General features: G+C 38.8%; 1 protein-coding gene across 2 annotated transcripts in view; it reads right to left on the reverse strand.

Annotated features, from left to right (window-relative positions):
• MEGF10 (multiple EGF like domains 10) overlaps positions 1-21,694 on the reverse strand; it is a 96,896-nt gene that overhangs the window by 30,983 nt on the left and 44,219 nt on the right. For both annotated transcript variants that reach the window (XM_069962623.1, XM_069962624.1), the window contains exons 5-9: positions 20,455-20,547; positions 6,148-6,394; positions 4,565-4,685; positions 3,251-3,387; positions 2,832-3,044 (exon numbers count right to left, since the gene is read on the reverse strand). In XM_069962623.1, coding sequence (XP_069818724.1) covers positions 2,832-3,044; positions 3,251-3,387; positions 4,565-4,685; positions 6,148-6,394; positions 20,455-20,547 — 811 coding nt within the window. The remainder of the gene's footprint in view (positions 1-2,831; positions 3,045-3,250; positions 3,388-4,564; positions 4,686-6,147; positions 6,395-20,454; positions 20,548-21,694) is intronic.

Below are 21,694 nucleotides of genomic sequence, written 5' to 3' on the forward strand. Positions count from 1 at the left end.
ATATATTGGTGGGAGGAAACTGTGTGTGTGTGTGTGTGTGTGGGGGGGGGGGGTAATTTAGGCACTGGATAAAGTGATCAGTGTGCTACAACCTGACAGAGAAGACAGGTATTCCTTCAAAATGGCAGATTGTGGTGAATGTTCACAAATTCTTGGAAGGACACAAGTGCCTACTGAGAGGCAACCATTCGATGGCCAGAGAGTCCACTTCTAATTAAGATTCATCTAAATCAGTTATCTACTACCACATATATGCTGTACAGACATCACATGACCCATTGGATCATTCTAACCTTTTTTGTAGTGTGGGAGAAAACCTGAGTGCCCAGAGTAAAACCCACACAAACCTAGAGGGAATATACCAATTCTATGTAGATGCTACCCTTGCTAGGTTGGAAATCAGGGCCCCAGAGCTGGAAGACAACAGCACTGACCAGTGAACTGTTCTAACTGTGCTGTCCATAGAATTAAGTTGTCATTTACAAAAATGTTTGAAATGTTCTAGGGACATGTCAAAAGCTTTGATCAGGAAAACGGGAGAGCAGGGAGAAGCATGCAGTAAAGCATTTCACTTCCCAGCTCGCAGCCATCCCTTACCAGCAGCATTATTAAGTCTATGGTCCTCGTGGATGGAGATAATTGACAACGGTGAAGTGCACTTTACATTGCTCATTTTTGTAATTGGTGAGAACCCAACTGATCAAAATGTTTGACATGTCCCAGTGGCGTGTCAAAGGTTTTCTAAATGACAGGTACTCTTGAAGCACTGAACACGCTGGGTGATGGCAACCTAACCACTGAGCATGGATCGCCAAACATCATCATTACATTATAATGATTAGGTGAAATTACTAATGGAGGTAAATAATGGAAAACATGTATAGACCTGAAATAATATTTTTACCAATAACAAAATGAGACCAACAAGCTTTGCTTTTTGGATAACAGAAGCCATGATAGTAGCATAAGAGTGGTCAGTGATTCTCGGAATGTTCCCTAGCGATGTGCCCCAAGGTTCAGTACGGGGTACACTTTTATTTCACCTTATTTAGTAATGAAATAGAGCATAAAGAACATGGTGCATCATAGTTATGAGATGTCTCAAAATAGAGGGGGGCCTGCTCAACTATAAATATATAAAAAGCCAATGTAGGAAAATAGGAAGATGATTTTGTATGTAATACCCTTGGTATTTTTTGTTTTGGTGGCTGTGTGAAAAATAAATATTTTTTAAGATATTTCCAATGATAGTTCTAGTTATAACTGTATAAATAAAATCATAGTATGAGAAGTCCATGGCTGCATGTGTAGACATGAATAATGTTATCCCCATAGTTCAAGTTTCTAACTGTAATAACCAGGTGTCATATTTGTTTAGTTACCTACAGCTGTTGGGTCAGAAGACATGGGCCTAGATTTATCAGAGTGTAAAATTGGAGACAATGATTCATTCTTTATGTAAATGTCATTTGATAGAGAAGAAACACTGTATATAATGTCAATAAACTAGAGAGAATCTATACTGTGTACTCAATAGTTTTAAAATTGTTTAATGGGACAATGTTCTTATCATAACCAAAAAATTGTGAAAGAATTTTTTTTTTTTAACCCAATTCCCTGGAATTCTATGTCATCTAGAGATACAGAGAAGAAGAATAACAACAAGAATAACACAATGAGTTTGTCTTGCAATAAATTTGGTTTAGCATGACTAATGACCAGGCGCCCCCTTCTTTTCAGATTGTGTAGGAATCAGGTCTGCTTGGGGGTATGTGTCTGAAATGAGTAGTCAAAATCACTCATAGCCAAGATTAGCCAGCAAAGCATTAACTATCCTCTTAACGCTGATTAATCACCTAAAGTCAATAAATGAGATTGCTTTTTTCTAATAGCAATGTTGATTTTATGGTGTTTTCTTCTTCTACAGACCAATAAAATCCAGGAAATGCTGAATACTCTGTATACTAAATAAACTTATGTGAATCCACTTAATTATAGGAAGAGAAACATTTCACATTTACTGTAATTCTTCCCAGAATGATATACTCCCAATTACACAAACTGATTTGCTGGCCAGTCCTCTCACATTTTGGGGTGCCTCAATATACCACGTATGATCATTAATCCAACTATTTTTAAAAAATATATATATATTTTAAAAACTTACAAAAAGTCATACTTATCTAATTCCGCCAGTCCTCAGCTTGTGGTTTTGCCTCCTACTTTCAAGATGGGCTCAGCCAATCCTGACTGACATGAAACACTGCAGCAGCCAGTGATTGGCTTGCGGGTAGTTCCCCATGAATCCATATTGGAAGTAGGAAGCAAAGCAACAAGTGGGGGTCTTGATGACACACCAAGAGCTGCAAGAGCTGCAGGTAGGCTATGATTTTTTCTTATTGCAGACCCAGTTTCATATAAAAAATGTATATGCCTAAATAACCCCTTAAGCCATGTTTGGTACATGGCTGAACCTAAACCTTTTTTATTTCCATATCTTGAAACAGATGCGCACTGCCACTAGTGTGTGCGCCAGGAAACCTATGCCAGCTCAGATCTGGTATAGGTTTCCTGATCATTTTTGGTTGTGAAAAATGATAAATAAAGCGGACCCAGAGTTTGTGTACACTAAGGGGGAGATTTATCAAACATGGTGTAAAGTGAAACTGGCTCAGTTGCCCCTAGCAACCAATCAGATTCCACCTTTCATTTTCCAGAGAGTCTGTGAGAAATGAAAGGTGGAATCTGACTGGTTGCTGGGGGCAAGTGAGCCAGTTTTACTTTACACCATGTTTGATAAATCTCCCACTAAGAATGTAAATTTCTGTTACCTTTGTGTGTTCTTTCCATGACATGGGCACTTTTTATCACACTTTATCCCATAGAGGCCCTCTGAGCACAGTGTCTTTTCGCAGTGTTTCCCGGTATAACCTGGCTCACAGAGGCAAGCACCGCTGATGTGGTAACATTTTCCGCCATTAAGACACTGGCAGGTCTCAGCGCAGTTCATTCCATACAACCCAACAGGACATTCTTCCTGGCATCTAAACACATGTAAAAATATAGCTATAAAATGATTCACTAGGATTAGCAACCTGCAAAGGATTGATAGTTTAGTCAAAGAAGGTACTTTATAACAAACACTAAAATTAATATAATTCACTGAATAAAAAAAAGTCCTCATTCTCAATTTTGCAATGTTATAGACTAGAATTGTAGACTCATTATATCCTAAATGTAACTAACTCACCGTTCTCCATTGTATCCTGGGCTGCAGTGACATTGACCTGTAGCAGAGTCACATGTACCTCCATTATGACACTGGCACTCCTGAGTACAGTTTCTGCCATAGCGACCCTCAGGGCAAGGCTGGCCACAGACTGTGCCCTAAATTAAAACAGAAGGTTATCATGCCGCGACAAAAGATGATCAGCAAACTGTGACTGCAGATAATTAAAATAAGCACCTGACCCCATCAATTGTAGGCAATTACCCTAAAGCAAAAGAATATAGAATCTTACACATCAAACCATGAAATGTCATGTATTACAGCATAACCTTATCTGACAATGGAAAGTAGATAAAATATGCTTAATTTGTATGGATACAAAATGCTTAACAAGATTTGTGTGTATCCTGTAGATATAGTTTGAAAATTATTTGCATTCTAACTTGAATTTTAATTCAGAGGCATTGACTTGCATGGGTATATAGAGGTATACTGGGGCCATGGATTAGAGTCCAGCCTGGGCAACATCTGCTTAGTGTTTCTAAGTATGTTTTTCAGGTTTGAAGATTTTCAATTATTTCAGGAATGAATATTCTCTTGTTTTATCCTACAGTATATTATAGAATTTTAACTACTGGTTACTAGTTACTAGTTTCTACGGACTTCTTTTAATTCTTATCGTATATCTACTCTAGGCTTGGATACATACTTAATACATAGTCAATCATGGAAAATATAAATGAAAATTGCATTCTATACACCAATCCAAATTCAGAACAGGGTGTTGATTCTGAGAAAACCCCTTTCAAGTCAAGGCATTAGGGATTACAGGCTGCCTAGCATCGCTGTTTCTTCTCCATAGCTTATGACTCCATAGATTATGTATAGACATCTCTATAGTGATATGTATAAACATTACATTAAATAATTAAACCAAATTATTGTACATCCCTGGTATTACTATCATGATGTTTTGAGTAGTATTAAGATATTTAGTACTGCTTACACAAGTAACAAGTACTACTAATAGACTTCTGTATGTAATGGTGCTGGATAGTTCTTGAGCAAATAAATAAATCACCTTAGACTTAGCTTTTAAATGTAATTATCTGACCAGCATCGTATTATAATGGACTCACACTCCTCCGGGCATAGTAGGGATTAAGACAGCATTCTATTGCATTGTGTCCCTTAATTAATTACTATTTTTACTAAAGGTCATTCAGCATGATACAGAAGGGTTATTGACTGAATTAGTTAATTATTTTTCATTGATTGGGTTGCATAGTTAAAGCAAGCCAAATCTAACTAGAATAATGAGTTTGTGTAGCGTACCATCCACCCCGCAGGGCAACTGCATTCTCCAGTGACGTGGTGACAAACACCTCCATTTTGACATGGACATCTTTCCTCACATTGAGGGCCATGTTTACCAGGTGGACAGAGATCTTCACAGCTAAAAAGGTGAAAAAATAACACACTGAATAAATGCCATATCATAAGACTATTATGTATTAAAGTAATTCTGCTGTTACATTAAAAAACAAAAAAATAATTCCTTGTTACCTGTCTGTGCTCCCCTGATGTCCTGCAGCAGCTTTCCCGCTCAGTGACAACCCACTCAGTTAATCAGGTGTAGCTGTCCCGCTATAGCGCACTGATTGGCTGAGCAGACTGTCACTTAGCAGGGTACTCGGAGATGCAGCAGGAGGGCCCTGGAGGATTGCAAACAGGTAAGCATGGCTTCTTTATTGTTTTTTAAACAACAGAACAAGATCTTAGGTTTTACAATGTGATGGAACACCATTCTCGCAGTAAAATAGATTAAAAAAAACACTGCGAATATGAAGTGCCATAGATGTTAATGGGGAACTTTAGTGATCCCATAAAAAAATGCACAAAAAGCATATAGGCGCACTCACCGATCCCCCACTGATTATTTGACACCTGTCGCACTTGTGTACATGGCTTCTAGCTCCAGATTCAAACTTTTACAAATGATCCCAATTTTTACATCATGTAATCATTTGCACAGTAAACACAGTATCTATCTATCTATCTATCTATCTATCTATCTATCTATCTATCTATATCATTCTGTCTACATACATAGATTATAGAAAGAGAGAGATGAAACGACAGTAGCTCCTTTGCCCAATGCTACTCAGGAGAGGCTGTTGTTTCCCCACCCTTGGCCAGGTGATTACTGTGTGATATCTGTGGTGGACGGGGTTAAATATACGGTGTTACAGCTTGCCTGCCAACAGAAGAGGCAGAGATCATGTGACCTCTGTCTTAGGGCAGGGGGAGGACAGAGGGGTTGAGACAGAGTGGACCTGGAAGTGAGGATTTTCAGCAGCTTCAGGTAGGGAGTCAGGATGTACAGCAGACAAACGGACCAATTCATGTATTAGAAGCCTAATACAAACAAGCTCAGATTATGGGTGGGGATTGAACAGGGGTAAATATTTCTTAACCAGAGTTCCCCTCTAACAGTAATCAGATTTGCAGCAGATTTTACAGCGAGAAACATATACTAAGGTTACAAACCCACTTGCTGGATCCGCAAGTGAGAAACTCGCTGCAGATCTGGCAAGTGGGTTTGTACCCTAAAGGGGATATCTACCCTTTAAAAATTTTGGGGCTAAAATGTCAAGTAACTCTTACTCCCATAGTGATCCAACCAAGAAGCCTGGCTGGTCTGTTTACAATCGACTGACACATCACTTCTGCAGCAATCATTTGGCCTAGGCAGTCATGTGCTATACTCTTTGCGTTGTGGTTCCCATCACTGACCAATAATGTCAGTAGTACTGCATGCAACTAAGATTACGTGTCAGCCATTTAGAGGGACTAGAGTTATTATAGTTCAACCATTTATTGTATTATTCCACTGTTATTCTTTTACAAATACTTACAAGGCTCCAGTATAACCAGGGGGACATCTGCATTCTCCAGTTACATGATCACAAGTTGCTCCATTCTGGCACTGACATTTTTGGTGGCAGTCATTTCCGTATGTACCTTGATCACATCGTTCTTCACAACGCCAACCCTTAAAACCAGCAGCACAGTGACATGCTCCAGTAATGGGATTACAAAGCGCTCCATTTTTGCACTGGCATCGGCTGCTACAATGTGGTCCCCAATGATCAGCATCACAAGCTGCCAAAAAATTATGTTACTTTATTATTAATTTATAGACATATAACCGAGATCTATTCATTAATTATAAACCATGTTTAGGATATGGGTTGAATTGGGCACAAAAGCTAAACAATTATATATAAAACATTATAGAAACAAAGAAGTTTTGAGTTACAGCGTAAAATCCTACAGTGGAAAAAAAGTGAATTCAAGTTGCTAATGACCTATTTGATGAAGAATGAGAAAAATAATGAAACATCAGATGTCCTACATCTTTCAACAGTGTAAATGAGAGGATGGCACAAAACATGAGATCAGGAAAGTCTAGGCGCACATGTAATTTTATGGAGCTGGTTTTTGCTAAGGCAACATTGCACACACCACCCAACCAAGGAAAAGATTACTTTAATGTCCTGGAATGCCAAATTCAACTTGAGCTCCTAATTGTTCCAGGATATGGCGATGAAAGCATGAGTTGTAGAAGAAAAGCTATGAGCTGGTAAGCTACTTTGGAATAACATTTTGAGCTGTTTTCAACTATGTTGTAATGGAACATTTGCACACTTAAAACATATTGCCAAATCAAGCAGTTTTATTGTGGTTAGCAGTGTTTTGCTGTTGATATGGACTAGTCGTGCTGGGCAGAATGTTAACACTAGCATTATGGCTTCTGTTTACTATAACACAACTGATTATTAAAGATAATAGGGGTTCTATTGTTTGCCCTCTTTCTTCTGAATTGTTGTTTCTACATTTTCAAATTAAGAATAGTGCTGCATTCTGTGCTAGTCTTGCCGTGAAATGTGACTGATATTCCAATAGAGTTCCACACAGTCAATTCTTTCCAATCCTGTTTTATTAAACAGTAACAATGAAGTTCTCTACTTTGACTCAGATCCTGGCCAAAGAGCATCACAGACCAGTTCAGCAAAACCTCCAGATGACTTTCTTAACCCTAAATTGGACATGTGGCCTGTCCTTGCCAGTCTGCATTAGTAAATACTAATTATCCTCATAAAATAAGAATTATGGAACATTTTTTTCCTATGGCTATGTGTTCTGCAATTCCTCTGTTATTGTTTATAAAAATGTATGACTAAATAGCCAACTGGGTGTACGAGCTGGAAGCCTGCCTCTGCACTGTCTAGCACTCTAAGCTTTGATTGGATAATCTCAGTGTAGGGACACACCGTACCTGACAATACCCAATTGGCTATTCAGTCATACATGTCTAGTAGAGATGAGCGGACTTTTCGGATTTCTGGTTCGTGAGAACCTGAACGATCGGCGTCGGATTCCCGCTGTCTGCTCGCTCCGTGCAGCGGGTGGATACCTCCTAAGGAACGCCTGGAAAACTGGGATGCAGCCATTGGCATTGGCTGTATCCCAGTTTTCCAGGTGTTCCTTAGGAGGTATCCACCCGCTGCACGGAGCGAGCAGACAGCGGGAATCCGACACCGATCGTTCTGGTTCTCACAAATAAGAAATCCGAAAAGTCCGCTCATCTCTAATGTCTAGTAAAAAACAAACAAACAAAAAACAATTGGATGACTCACAGAGATATTAGAAAAGATGTTTCAGGATTGTTATTTCATACAGTACAAGTACTTACTAAAACATAGGTCTCAGGAGAGGTTACAGGTTCATTTTTACACACATCCTGATGGCAGCTATGTGTAATTACTTAATACAATTGTGAAAAGCAATATGATTATGTATCCATCACTAAAGAGTAGACAGACTGCAAGGATTAGGTTGCAAAAACTCATTTTGAACTCAGTTATTATAAATCAATGCAGTACCTCACATAGATTCTCTATTAGCACTGAAAACCTGCCTGTTAAATTTTTTTTATTTTATTTTATTTTTTAGGAAATAAACATTTTTTTTTGTCTATGGACTTTACATTTCCTTGTGAATTCTGATCATGGGATCTCAACTTGAGTACAATTTGCAGAGACAGATACAGGAAATATCTGTGCTTGGCCCAGTCTGAGGACTGCAAATGACCGCTGGGCAGGATAGCAATTTCAGCTGTTCCAAACAAAACATCAGTGGGCAGAGATGACTCAGTTATCGTAGAGCTCTCTACTAAGTATCCCTGCGGGTGTGGTATTTATTGGCATGCATACCTCTCAAATTTCTTAATCATTTCCTTACTACAGTGATCTGCAAAGGGCTTTCATATGTATTCTGGAATGTCTTCAAGGATGGATGATATCTTTATTATAGGGACATCATAACTGACCAGCTAATACTTATGAACAAATAATAAGAATTACCTTTTACTTTTGTTTAACATTGTACAGAGTTTAAAAGGAGTATTAATGGAAATAGGAACCAGAGTCTTGCACATCTGGGACCCCTATGAGAATGGGATTTCAACATTCCCCACCCAGCCGCTCCATTCTTAGTTAATTGGTAAAAATATTAGAAACAACAAAAGAAAATATTACTTTACTGAAAGAGTAGTAAATGCTTGGAACAAACATCCAGCAGATGTGGTAGGTGAATATGCAATAATTGAATTTAAACATGTCTTGAATAAACATATATCTAATAAGAAAGGAAATACTAAAAGGGCCGACTAGATGGACCAAGTGGTCTCTTTTCTGTCGAGAATCTTCTATGTTTCTTTCTCTATGGAGCTACCAGAGATAGCTAAATAGAATGTTTGGCTATCTCTGTGGCTCCATAGAAGATGAATGAAGCAGCTAGGTATGCGTGCTGACCCACCATTCCATTTAGTTTTGGAGAGTCAGGTCCAAGTTCCTGCAATCACACAGGGTCCAAGAGATTGGATCCGTTCACTCAGTCACCTACATCCTATCTTATGGATAGGGGGGGTATGTTTTTGTTACTGGAATATCCGTTTAATAAAATATTGGTGTAATGGTCTTTAAGCGGTTTATAACCTCCCACTCATGTGGCTTCAAATGTGGAATGATAAATATTACACTCTTTGGAAATTAATTTGAATGATGTAGTGGCCGCTGCTCTTAAAATGATTAGATGACCTCTCCTAACAAGATCAGGTGTCTGGTTTCAGGAGCTGGTAGCTCTCATAATAAAAGTCAGTATCATACACTTTTTTTTTTTTAAACTTCGTTGCAAACCTGTTTTATATAAAAAAAAATGCATAGATACAGTATAAGGTTTTTTTTTTTTTAAATTACACCTTCTGTTACTCTCTGGTCACTACTGATTTGTTACTCTATTTGTTCAATGATATATAGTAAAAAGGCTAAGACTATTTTTGGTTTTGCCAAATGTTACCTTTTGGTACATGTAATCTTATGACACACATTTGTTTTATCCTTATTATTACAGCTATTACTAATGGTTTGTTGTAAAGCCATTTGTTAAAACCTAATGCATAAAACCTAATTATCACAAATATGTGGCATGAGTGGTCTATACCGGCTGGTGGGTAACCTAAGAAGCACAGCTGTTTATCTGCTATAAAGATGTATTTGGGTTACAAGTCATCATATGGAATTCTAGCTGATTTGGGACCACAAGGTCTGCTCTATAACTTTAGGGTCAACCTTATAACCAATTGTGTCTGTCTGGGTTACCCTAATTTTCTAGCTAAGAGCTCCATTATGGTAAGGTCATTTATCCTCTTGGCGACACTGTATTCCCTAAAGGTACCTCCTGTTGCTGGACTACCACCCTGCTCTGCCGAGTCTTATTTCATATGGTCTTACTCCTTTGCACTGCTGTGTTTTCTTTGGCAGTAGAGCAGACCTTGGAAAGTAGTCTACGTTTAGGATCTCTTAAGAAATATAAATGTAATTTACACGTTTCCGTTTCTGTGTCTTCCTCTGTGGCCAGTCTGTCCAAATTTCCAGCTATATTTGTCCAAATCCCTCCCATCTATGATTCCATTTCTAAGTACAAGACAATCATTGCCATGTTGCAGAAAAGGGGCAATGTTTTATATTATATCTATGTGGAATGAGATTTTTTTTCTTTGTGAGACACATATGATGACTGCACACAATGTATATACTTGTACATATTTATTCTGTGTATTTGAGAATAAGTCTCAATAGGTCAATTCAAGATATATTTTGTATGGAAAAACAATTAGGGTTTGTGAAATAATCGAACACATCCTTCTAAATGATGCCTTAAAGTGTTATACAAGATGTAAGGAATTATTTCTCATTCGAGGATGGCTTTAACATCTCTTTTTCCCAAAGGATTGGGGTGGAGTTAAAGTGGAGATGGCAGAAGTACAGTAAACCTAAAATATAATGTTCAATGACCCCAGTAAATCCAGGCTCTAGACCCAGTACTGACCATGTAGCAGAATGCTGTAATATCCACAGCAAGAGCATAGATATCAGTCCAGTCTCTTGTGTCCCACTTACAAGCAATGACGGCTTTGAAACTCAAGACAACAATATCAAAATGTGGATTTTATTTCAATCCTTTTGTTTCTCCCAGATTCATTTACTGCACCGTGAGTTTTCTGCCCCTATGGCAAGTATGCCCTCATGCAGTGTCCTGTTTTCTAAGGAGGGATTTCTATTGAAGAATCTAGGCCATTTTGTCATTTTGTTAATGTTTTCTGAGCCATGAAGAGCACGCACAATAGAAATAGTCCGTTTTGTTTTCTTTCTTTGAAGATTTGGAGTTTTCTTTAGCATACTCTCCAAACCCATTTCCTGAGGTAAAATTGAAGTATGACTTGTGCATGTATTGTAATACACTTCTATTGTACTAATGAATTCAATCCTCCTCCTTTATCATAAAGAATAAAACATAAATTTAGAATCAGGATTGTATTACTAAAGAGGCTGGCGGTGTACAGTAGATTTGGAAGAAATATGAACACCATCAGGGTAAAGCTAGGAGCATGGTCTGTGAAGACAAATAAACTAACGCATGACTAAACAGGCGTAAAAACAAAAATATTTCGTATTAAGGAGAGTTGTTTGTCTCACCATAACTTGTGCTGAAAATGAAAGCAGCACATGACTGCAGGATCTGAACCCCCAATAGTTGCAACCAGCCATACAGTTCTTATGCAATAAACTATAGTATTAGGTGGTGACCATTGAAATAAATGGTTGTTGATACTCAATGCTCCTTTTTCTGTGACAGAGATGCTTACAAAAAAGGAACCCCTCTATGACATCTATGTATTGTTTGCTGTTGTCAGTTGTGGAAATCAGTAACTAAGGAGTGGTTGAACAGAAAGGGTTGGGAATAGGGGACAACACATTCATTATTAAAGGTTATTTGTGAATTTAAAAAAATTATCTAAATACTTTATATGGTACAAATCTTGACCTATAATCCAAGGGAAAAAAATGGCCTGTCAGTCTGTCTAGCTGCACAGGGGCAAGAGGGGTGAGGAGGCCCAAGGTGTTAACCAGATCCCAGGGACTCAATCCCTTCAGTACACAATCCTAGATCCTGGATGGTATTAGTGGTCCCAGGACACCACCATTTTATCATTTTTCTCTTTTGTACCCCAGACCACTAAAGATGTTAACTACAGCAATGGGAGAAATCAGTAGTATAATAAATAATATAAAGCCACCATTCATGCCCTGTGTTGCAATCAATGCTATGTGTGTGGTTTTTTGGAGCAGGTTTGAAATGTGATTTCAACACATCAAAGCCTGGAGGAAAAGTTACAACTTGAGTCCTGGATAGGTGTGGCCCAATAATAACACTGTATAGTACTACAACATGATACAATGTTTCTCGAAGGCAAGGTAAAATCTTAGGAAGTCTGTTCTTCCCTCAGCTAGGAGACATATTCATTCTAGCCAAGGACAGGTGAGGAAAGACTGAGATCTAATAACAGCATGAGGCGATTCTTTGTGGATGGTCGTAACTTAAGGGACCACTGGAATCAATATATCACGATAGTTTTTATATTTACAATATATTTAATTGCTCTTAAGTATTCATATGTTTCAACACTGATCATAACCTGAATACTGCAAGTCATAGAACAGTGTAGAGGTAGATACAAGGAGGCAGGGGACAAGAACTGTGACCATAAGCTATTGTAAATGGTGGATCCTGTGTTATCTACAAAGCATTTGGAAAGTGCTTATTGTGGTAAAATAACTCCCTTCCCTATCATTCTGCAGACCCCATAATGAGAAAAATATATGGAAATAGAATCTCTTTTTTTTTAAACAAATTAATTAAAAAGGAAAAATAAACATTTAGCATAAAATACCATTTACAGGGACAGTAAGACTGATCAGGGTTGAGGGAAAGCTGAATGGAGCAAAGTACAGACATATTTTTAATGATCCACTGTGCATTTTCCCCAAGGCTACCAGCCATGTCTGCAGCATATCTATCATCCCCACAGAGTACGCTGACAGGCAGAGAGCCATGACTAGTCATAAGCGTCTCCCCACCCAGATGACTAGTTGCCTCCTCATGTACTGGAATAAAGCTCCTTTTTCCCTGGTATAAAGCTACTGCTGCAGCTGCGGTGGGTAGCCTCGGGGAGCTGCACAGTAGATCTATACTGTGAAACTAGGAACCAAATCAGCACAATCTGATTGGTTCCCTTTAACATAAAAACCTAAACTCTAGGTCATTTTTTGATGACACATTCCCTTAAAGTGTAAGGATCATTTACAAAAAAAAACTTCTAACATGTCAAAGTGACATGTAAAAATACTGAAGACACCATCATGTGTTTCTCAATGTTTTTGAGCTAGCCAGACCTTCTACCAGAAGGAACAACCAAGCCAAGGGGGTCTCTAGTCAAGGAAACCATCTTCTCACAAGCCACAGTATAAAATGACAGGACTTAGGGAAATACCCCAGCAAGGTATCCATTGACAGACTGTTTCAGGGTATTTGCTCCTAATCAGTGTGGAGTAGGATTCTGGCTAGTGGGAGCTAGTGTAACAAATGGGCAGACGCATTCAGCAGTGCATACTCTGCCCCTTCCTTTCTGCTGTAACTGCTAATACGAGCGATCTACAGAATTATAAAGGGAGCCTATGGAAATTCCAGCAATTCCGTATACTAGAAGTTACATTGGCTCCCATTATAACGTAAAACGTTCATATTAGCAGTTTATAGCAGAGAAGAAGGGACAGAGCATGCACTGTTGAGCACTTGGCCCTTACCGATGCAAACTTATATCAACAGGATGGAAGTAGACAAATGGATCGGTTCCAAAGGTGCTCGTACCCTTCAGGATCCAGGAAAAGCTGAGTCAAACAGAAAGTGAACAACAACTCTTTTATTGGTAAAATGGACAACACGTTTCAATGGACTTATTAGTGCCCTCTTCATCAGGACCTGTCTGAATGATATATGTGAAAAATGTGATAGGGCAGCAATACAAAATGTACATGAATGTTCTGGGTTATGACTACATATGCTTATCCATCAGACTATTGATGTAGTTTAGCACTACTACCATCCCATGAAGGTAGGTGAATAGAATCCTACAAGATGTATTGTCACTGATTAACAAACCTCCAACCTTGTAGATTATATCTCTTCTGTATCAATCTATCCAATACAATTACCCACATACAGCTATATTCACATATTTGGTCGTTGGCTAGTCTTTCACAGATTCACTGTGATATTTACTATGGTTTTAATGAATTTAGCAAAATATACGATAAAAATAATATTTTTCTATAGAATTAATTTTTTTATTTGGGACATTTGATAAGAAAAACACTGTACATTTTTCAGTCTTTCAATGTAATTTTTCAATTTTAGCTACATAGTAATAGTTCTTATTATGAATCTGGCGGATTGTGCAATAGTGGGGCACGCTGCCATTATGTTACCCTGGGAGGACCCCTTTAAGCTGCTGCTTAGTTTACAAATCCAAAGGGAAATTAGAAAATTAAAAAGAACAGCCGCTTTGTATAGCAGGACACAATGTAGCAGGTCTTGTTAATTTCTCTGCTCTTTACTGCTTTGTGACCAAACAAGCAAAATAGACAAATCAATGTTAGAGCCTTGAAAGTTCATGAATAGTATTTTCTAAGTGATCCTGATCATGTCTGATGGATGGCTTGATAGCGTAGCTCCAAGGGATGAGTTCAGCACGTCTGCTATCTGGTCACATTACATCGACTGCTGTATTGTGTTTGCTCAATAAATCTTTATTAGACTAATTTGCTGCACATGCATGTCAATGTGTGTATTCCAGTGTTAGCATATTATGATGAAAGCCGTATTATTCACCCATCATTCAGTCACAAAGGTGCTGTTTTGTCACATTTTGCTGCTGAATACAGCTTTTAGCATTTTATACTACAACCATGCTGAAAATGGTAGCTCAAAAACAAATAAACCACATAGAGTCGAGTTTGTCAAAGCCAGCAAGTAGTCGGGTTATCATTTGTCACAAATTAGGACAAGATCACCATGTCTGACTATGTGATCACATTGCAAGGCAAGTTTAGCTGTATTGTCTTAACCTGGAGACTTATCACAATACTCAACCAGCTCTGCTACTCTGTATTGCTCATTTGTACCTGATATTTATTTGCACAAAATAAACATGACTTTTTCCATGTCGGGCCCTTGATTTGATAACCATGGTAGCCTTGGGTAAGGTAACCCTGTAACACATTGCATAATTAGGGTTTTCCAGTATTAATATGCCATATGTCTGAAAACTAGTTATCTGATCATTATTGGGATAGCATCAATATTGCTTTTGAGCCATTGACCCTTAGACAGGGCAGCTCAATAGGGTCACAACTGGGTGTTAACATGTCCATATTTTTAAGCTATTTTAACCTCTATCTTTTGTTTCCTCTATTTAGTATATTTAAGATACATAAGGTGCTATTTAATGTATTGGTACAAGCCCCATACAGTCTGCGAGGTTCTACAAATGTTTTGCGGCCTGAACCATGAGTGATCAGGGAGGTTCTCAGTGGCTTCTCCCCATCCCACTGGCCTTGACTAATAGACATCTTCCTATACCCAACAAGGGAGTGATCTATCAATTGAGGCTGGTGGGGCAGGGAATGTGGGGATCTGTCCCAATGACTTGTGGTTCAGGCAGCATTAAACGGATAATAGGTACCCATTAACTATATGGTTCTTATCTATGATATAGAGCAGCTTCATGGACAAACTAGTATCCAATGCCGAGGACAAATCAGAACTGAAATGTCCAGTGTTACCACAAGCTATAAAAATTATATAGAATTATATTGTAATTCTTGTAATAGGAAAATTTGAGGCGATGAAAGTAGTAATGTGCAATATGGTATCTTAGAAAACATTACATATTATTGTTATTATTATTATTATTATTATTATTATTATTATTATTACTACTACTACTACTACAAGGTTTTACTAGTGTAACATATAGTATACTCAGACTATACAGACAATGACACCTTCATAAATTGACATGGATGTTACGGGACAATAACTTCTGGTGACATTACACTGAATGCTCTGTGCTTTATCAATGTAATATTACACTTTCTTCGATGAGACATTCCAGACGAGTCCACAGAAGTGGAGCATTAGCACCATGAACCCAAATTAGGAGCCTCCTTTGTTTAGTTGCTAGTCATGTTACTGCTGCATAACATTGAGAGATTTAGAAAAACCAGTCAATGAAACAGGATCTGAATTTGTATGTCTGTGCAACCACTGGAATCTTTCCAAACCAATGTCTTAAAGTCTGATTCAGCACCCTATGGGCTGTGTGCTCATTTCTTTATAATCCTCTCCTGAATGACAAGATGTCAATGCAGGACAGTCTGGAATGCAGACACATTATGGAGGTGCCACAGAATCCCCATGGCATGACTGTTACTTTATATTAGGACTGAATATATTACTAAGAGATTACTACAGATTACCTATATTGTCTGTAAAGCAAAGGATTTAGCAAGCTGGCTACATGCATACAGCAAACAATGCATAATGCATCTACAGTATAGTACCAGAAGAATCATATGCATTCGACAATCTGACAAGCTGAATAAGAAGAGTGGTGATATTATTGCAGTCAAAAATAAAGTATCTTCTACTAAATGGTGACTTACACCATTTAAAGGAGTTATCTATCTTTTATAAACTGTTTTCAAAGGGCCCTAAACAATTAAAAGCAACAAAACCTCAGTAACTCAACTCTCACACAGTGAACCTCCGATCAGCCTCCAATTGACATTCCTGTCTTCTTGCTTGAGTGGATGCAGTGTTCCGGCCACAGCCGCTGATTCTGCAGCTCCATTTTTGAAAAGGCAGTGCCTGGTACACTAGTATGTCAGCATGCCAGGCTTGGCACACTTGTATGTCAGCGTGCCAGGCTCTACCTCTTCAAAGATGGAGCCGCAGAATCAGTGGCTCCAGTGTCAGCTCAGCCAATCAGCGGTTGAAGCAGTGTCCCTGCTCAGCTGCTGATCAGAAGAAGACCAGGACTCCCAGCTAACATCTATCCGCAGGGGGTTTTGCAAAAAAAAAAACCCCAAAAAAACACCATGGCGTTTTTACTAAAAAAAGAGGCAGTATTAAGTGAAGTGAGTCAGTCAGGATTCAGTGGTATCAACCAAAACAGATTACATGTTTTCTAGAATCGTATAGAAGTTGAGTCTCCTTGGTTTTTGTAGGAAAAACCATTTCCATCATTGCTTGGCCTTCTGCCTGCCCCTATATTGTTCACTTGCTGTAAAATGCCTTTAGAGGTGTTGTGGCCCAATGAGACACTCTGAACTACTCATGTATGCTATACTGATGTTCACTCCAGTCTCCACTATCATTTCTACAGAACTAATGGTGTGTTTACACAGACAGATTTATCTGACAGATTTTGGAAGCCAAAGCCATGAATGGATTTGAAAACAGGAGAAATCTCAGGCTTTCCTTTATGACCCATTCTCTGTTTATAGTCTGTTCCTGCCTTTGGCTTCAAAGATCTGTCAGATAAATCTGTCTGTATAAACGCAGCATACGAGAGGGATCTGTAATTTTCAGAAACACAGATCTTTGGGGGAAATTTATCAAACATGGTGTAAAGTGAAACTGGCTCATTTGCTCCTAGCAACCAATCAGATTCCACCCTTCATTTCCCAAAGAGTGTAAGGAATGAAAGGAATCTGGAATCTGATAACTTATTAGAGCAGTATAACAACCAATAACTTATAAGAGCAGTATATAATTCATACGTCTCGATATAATTAAAAATACCAACCACAAAATCCTGCAATAATTTATGACTGATGTCATAACAACTTAATATTAAATAAAATACAATAATGTCAATAGCTCAGAGGCACACACCAAGATAAGTACATAGGTAAAACTCAAATGACATAGTAATTTTTGTGCGTACAAATACATAAATAATAAAATATACGCCCCAAATAGGTTGTGTCATTACACAGGACCCAACAGGATCAAGGCACACCACCCTTTACACAGTTTTTTTCAGCATTTTAAAACACTTGATAAATGGTTTTAATGTCTTTTTTCTCTATTTTGTAACATTTGTACTGTTAATGCATATTTGCTGGCATATTTAAAGTTTTATGTTTCAAAAACACAATAAAAGGCTAAATAATGTATAGTGTATGTATGTTTTGCTACAGAACGTCTGGCCAGAGCATTGCTCCGTACTATCAAGTTTGCAACAACTTATATGGGCAATATTACTTTAAAAAGTCTAAAATTTTGATTGGTAAGAGCCAAAAGAAGTGGACACCGAACACTTTCTCTCCCAGCTCTGTGCACGTGACTGAGAGGTACATTTTAAAGCGACTCTGTACCCACAGTCTGACCTCCCCAAACCGCTTGTACTTTCAGCTGCTTTTAATCCAAGATCTGTCCTGGGGTCTGTCCGGAAGGTGATGCAGTTATTGTCCTAAAAAACAGCTTTAAACCCTATGTCAAATTGGCGTGGCCTTGAGTGTCTATGCCCTAACCTTGCACCTCCTCTCCGTCCCTTCTCCCCACCCGCTTCATCATTAAGTATGGCCCTGGCAGAATTTCTTCTATTCCTCACTTGCCTGAACACTGCACAGGTGATCCAGCCCATGTGTCGTGTTCACACAGGTGATGAATAGTACAAAACCTGCCTGGAGCATTCCTAATGATGAGGAGGGAAAGAGAGGCGGTGCAAGCCTAATGCACAGACACTCTAGGCCACGACAATTTGACACAGGGCTGCAAGTTTAAAAGTTGTTTTTTAGGACAATTACTGCATCACCTGCTGAACGGACCCCAGGACAGATCTTGGATTAAAAGCAGCTATCTGAAGGTACAAGCAGTTTGGGGAGGGTAACTTGTGGGTACAGAGTTGCTTTAAGCTATCCCTACCTATTCTAAGGGGAGCATATTACAAGGAAACACATGAGCGAAAGGAGTATCACACAAGCATTATGTGTATACTTGCAGATTTGTTTAACCTCATTTTTAATTTGTGTATTTGTCCGTATTTTTTGCGGATATGTAAAGGTGTAAACTACAGTAATACCTTGGTTCTCGAATGCTTTGATGTTCGAACACTTCAGTATTCGAACAAAATTTCCCCCTGAAGTTTTGTTAGCTGACAGTTATTGAGGTGTTCGGGAACACCAAGGTTACACTATGAGGGGAATCCACACTCTAAACTGATGTTCCCCTTAGAGGAAGCGGATACAGAGGCAGGAGCAGGTGGCTATTTAAATATTTGAATTTGCTGCACCACCCTTGCTTCTCCACACTGCGGGAAACAGCTCCTTCAGCCCCTGGACCCTTTCCAGGCTGCTGCCAACCCTTCTCAACCCTCAGGGAATCCCCGCTGTAAGCAGGTGGTTCCCGCAGCAGAGGCAAAGAGAGAGGCAGGGGCATGTCAAGTTTAAACTTCCTCCGCCCCTGCCTCTCTCTCTGCCTTCGCTGCAGGGAACACACTGTAAAGTATTGGGGATTCCCCTCATTAGGGGAATCCTTGCTCCTTTACAGTAACTAGTGGTGCAAAATGCACAGCCACAACCAAATCGTTCTTTAAGAAGTGGAGGAAATTTATTATTTCTTTTTTGGAACTAGAGGAAGTACAATCAGTGGTAAAACCATTCTGTAACACTTCATGGTACCTCCATGCAGATATAGGAGGTTCTCTTGGTGCTCTCCGTCTTCCGGACTAGTGTTCGGATCGGTCTCTGGGGTGGATTGTGGCCTCACTTCACAGGAAGGGAAAGGGGGTGGGGGTGAGTTGGAGAGGAATTGGGTTGTTTATTGTGGGAGAAAATGTTGGTATGTTAAAGACTTGATTGATTGTATTTTATGACTGTAATCCTTTTCAAATGCCTACAACTAAAATAAAAATATGTTTGGAAAAAAAGCCACTTACTGCTAGGCTTTACACTTTGTGGGCCAGGTGCTTTGCAGCTATCCCATGGAGTGTAAAAAACAATTAAAGACATTTACATTGTTTCCTATGGGAACACACTGCTCAGTTCTCTAACTGCTCGGTTCTGGAACAGCCTTCCAGAACCAATTCGGTTCGAGAACAGAGAAGCAATAGTCAAAATGATGACACTAGCTAGAATTGCAGATTCGTATTTTTTGGCTGCTGTTACGGAGGTAAATTCCATCTGCAAGGAAAATGGGTCCTATGGACTTTTATTGTTGTGTTTGTGACGCAATTACGGTCCACATTAGGGCTTGTCAGTTTTTGCGGCACAGATTACAGATTTGTAAGACTACTAATAGTCTGATTGCCCAATAGAAATCAATGGGCCCTAAATTTGTCCGTAATTGCGAATCTGCAGCTACAGAAAAACTTACAGAACATGTGAATGTAACCCAAATATATAAACAATAAAAAAAAGACTCACAACATAATGACCTAAATTATAGAATCTCTCTGAATATAGTTAAAGAAGTAACAAATAATTGCATGAACTGCATGTCAAGTGGAACTATAGCATGACTGTTGTCTACAGATTATAAGCCTAAAAGGAATAAATGTAGTAAAAGTCCTACTTTACTTGGCTGTATTGCTAGTATATGTAACATTCCTGAATATGGTGTATATCATTACTACTGTAAACAGTATTCTCAGACAGTGAGCAGAAGACAGGCAGCAACAGCTGTGTACTCACCACTGGAGCAGTTGGGTCCTCCCCATCCCGGCTCACACTGACAGGTGTTGGGAGCTATGCAGCGACCGTGAACACATTTATCTGCACAGTGAGCTGTCACACATCAAAAGAAAGACATGAGTAAACCAAACAGCACCAAATGTTCTTTCATCAAATCAGGACAATTACATTTAATCATCTTTTTATAATTTTGTACCAACTGGGTATTATTTCTTTATCTCTACAACTTTGTTATATATCTGAAATAGAGCAAAAACCATGTAGGTTCTAAATAGGGATAAGCGAATTTACAGTAGGAACAAAGCGCTTCGCTTCGTTCCTACCGGCATTCTGCCAATTAGTCTGTGGTTCTTTGAAGTGTGCTCTGCTCCGTGCTACTCCTCTTAAGTGCTGGGAAAATATGGATCCCATACTGGGAAAGTCTCCCAGTTTCCCGGGACTGGATTCATCTTTTATCCAGCACCTGGGAAAGAGCAGCATGGAGCGGAGCAGACTTCAAAGCCCCACAGCCCATTGAGTGTAATACAGATAGAAATGAAGCGCTTTGCTTTGTTCCTACTGTAAATGTGCTTATCCCTAGTTCTAAACTAAATGATGCAATACAGAGCTGGATGATGTATTCAGGGTCCTTTTTGAGAAATGAAGGACTTATGACTAGTAATAGTAGTAGAAGGGTATAATAAATGGCACATGGCAGATAACAGGACTGTAAGACACTGTGCACTGTGGCTCAGGAACTTCAAGACTATGTTCACACACACAGTATTTTGCAACCAAAATCAAGAGTTGGTTGAAAGCAAAGAAAGGCTATGTTCACACACTTGAAATTGATTGTGTGGTAAGTTAAAATATGTTATATATGTGGTATTTATGACATTTGAAATTTTGTAAGTGAATATAAAAATATGTCAGAAGCAAAAATGCCAACTCATTATTAGTTGTCAGTGGCCAATGGGAGTAGTAACTGTGACAATGCGCAAAAAACAAACACAGAAAGACAAGAAATAACAGGAAACCACTGAAAATTAAAGTAGCAGAACTCTTCAATACACCAAAGAAATTTCTAATACCAGATGCTAAAACCCACATACGACAGACCAAACATGGCACAGAACACTAACACAGTATAACTCGCAGGTCATACCAAAAACATAACTGCATATGAGAATACTGACTGAAAAATACAAAGAAAAACACAATCCATCAATGTATCCAGTACCAAAACCTAGTGAACCTTTGC

The sequence above is a fragment of the Dendropsophus ebraccatus genome, chromosome 3, assembly GCF_027789765.1.
Source record: "Dendropsophus ebraccatus isolate aDenEbr1 chromosome 3, aDenEbr1.pat, whole genome shotgun sequence".
Taxonomy (NCBI): Eukaryota; Metazoa; Chordata; class Amphibia; order Anura; family Hylidae; genus Dendropsophus; species Dendropsophus ebraccatus.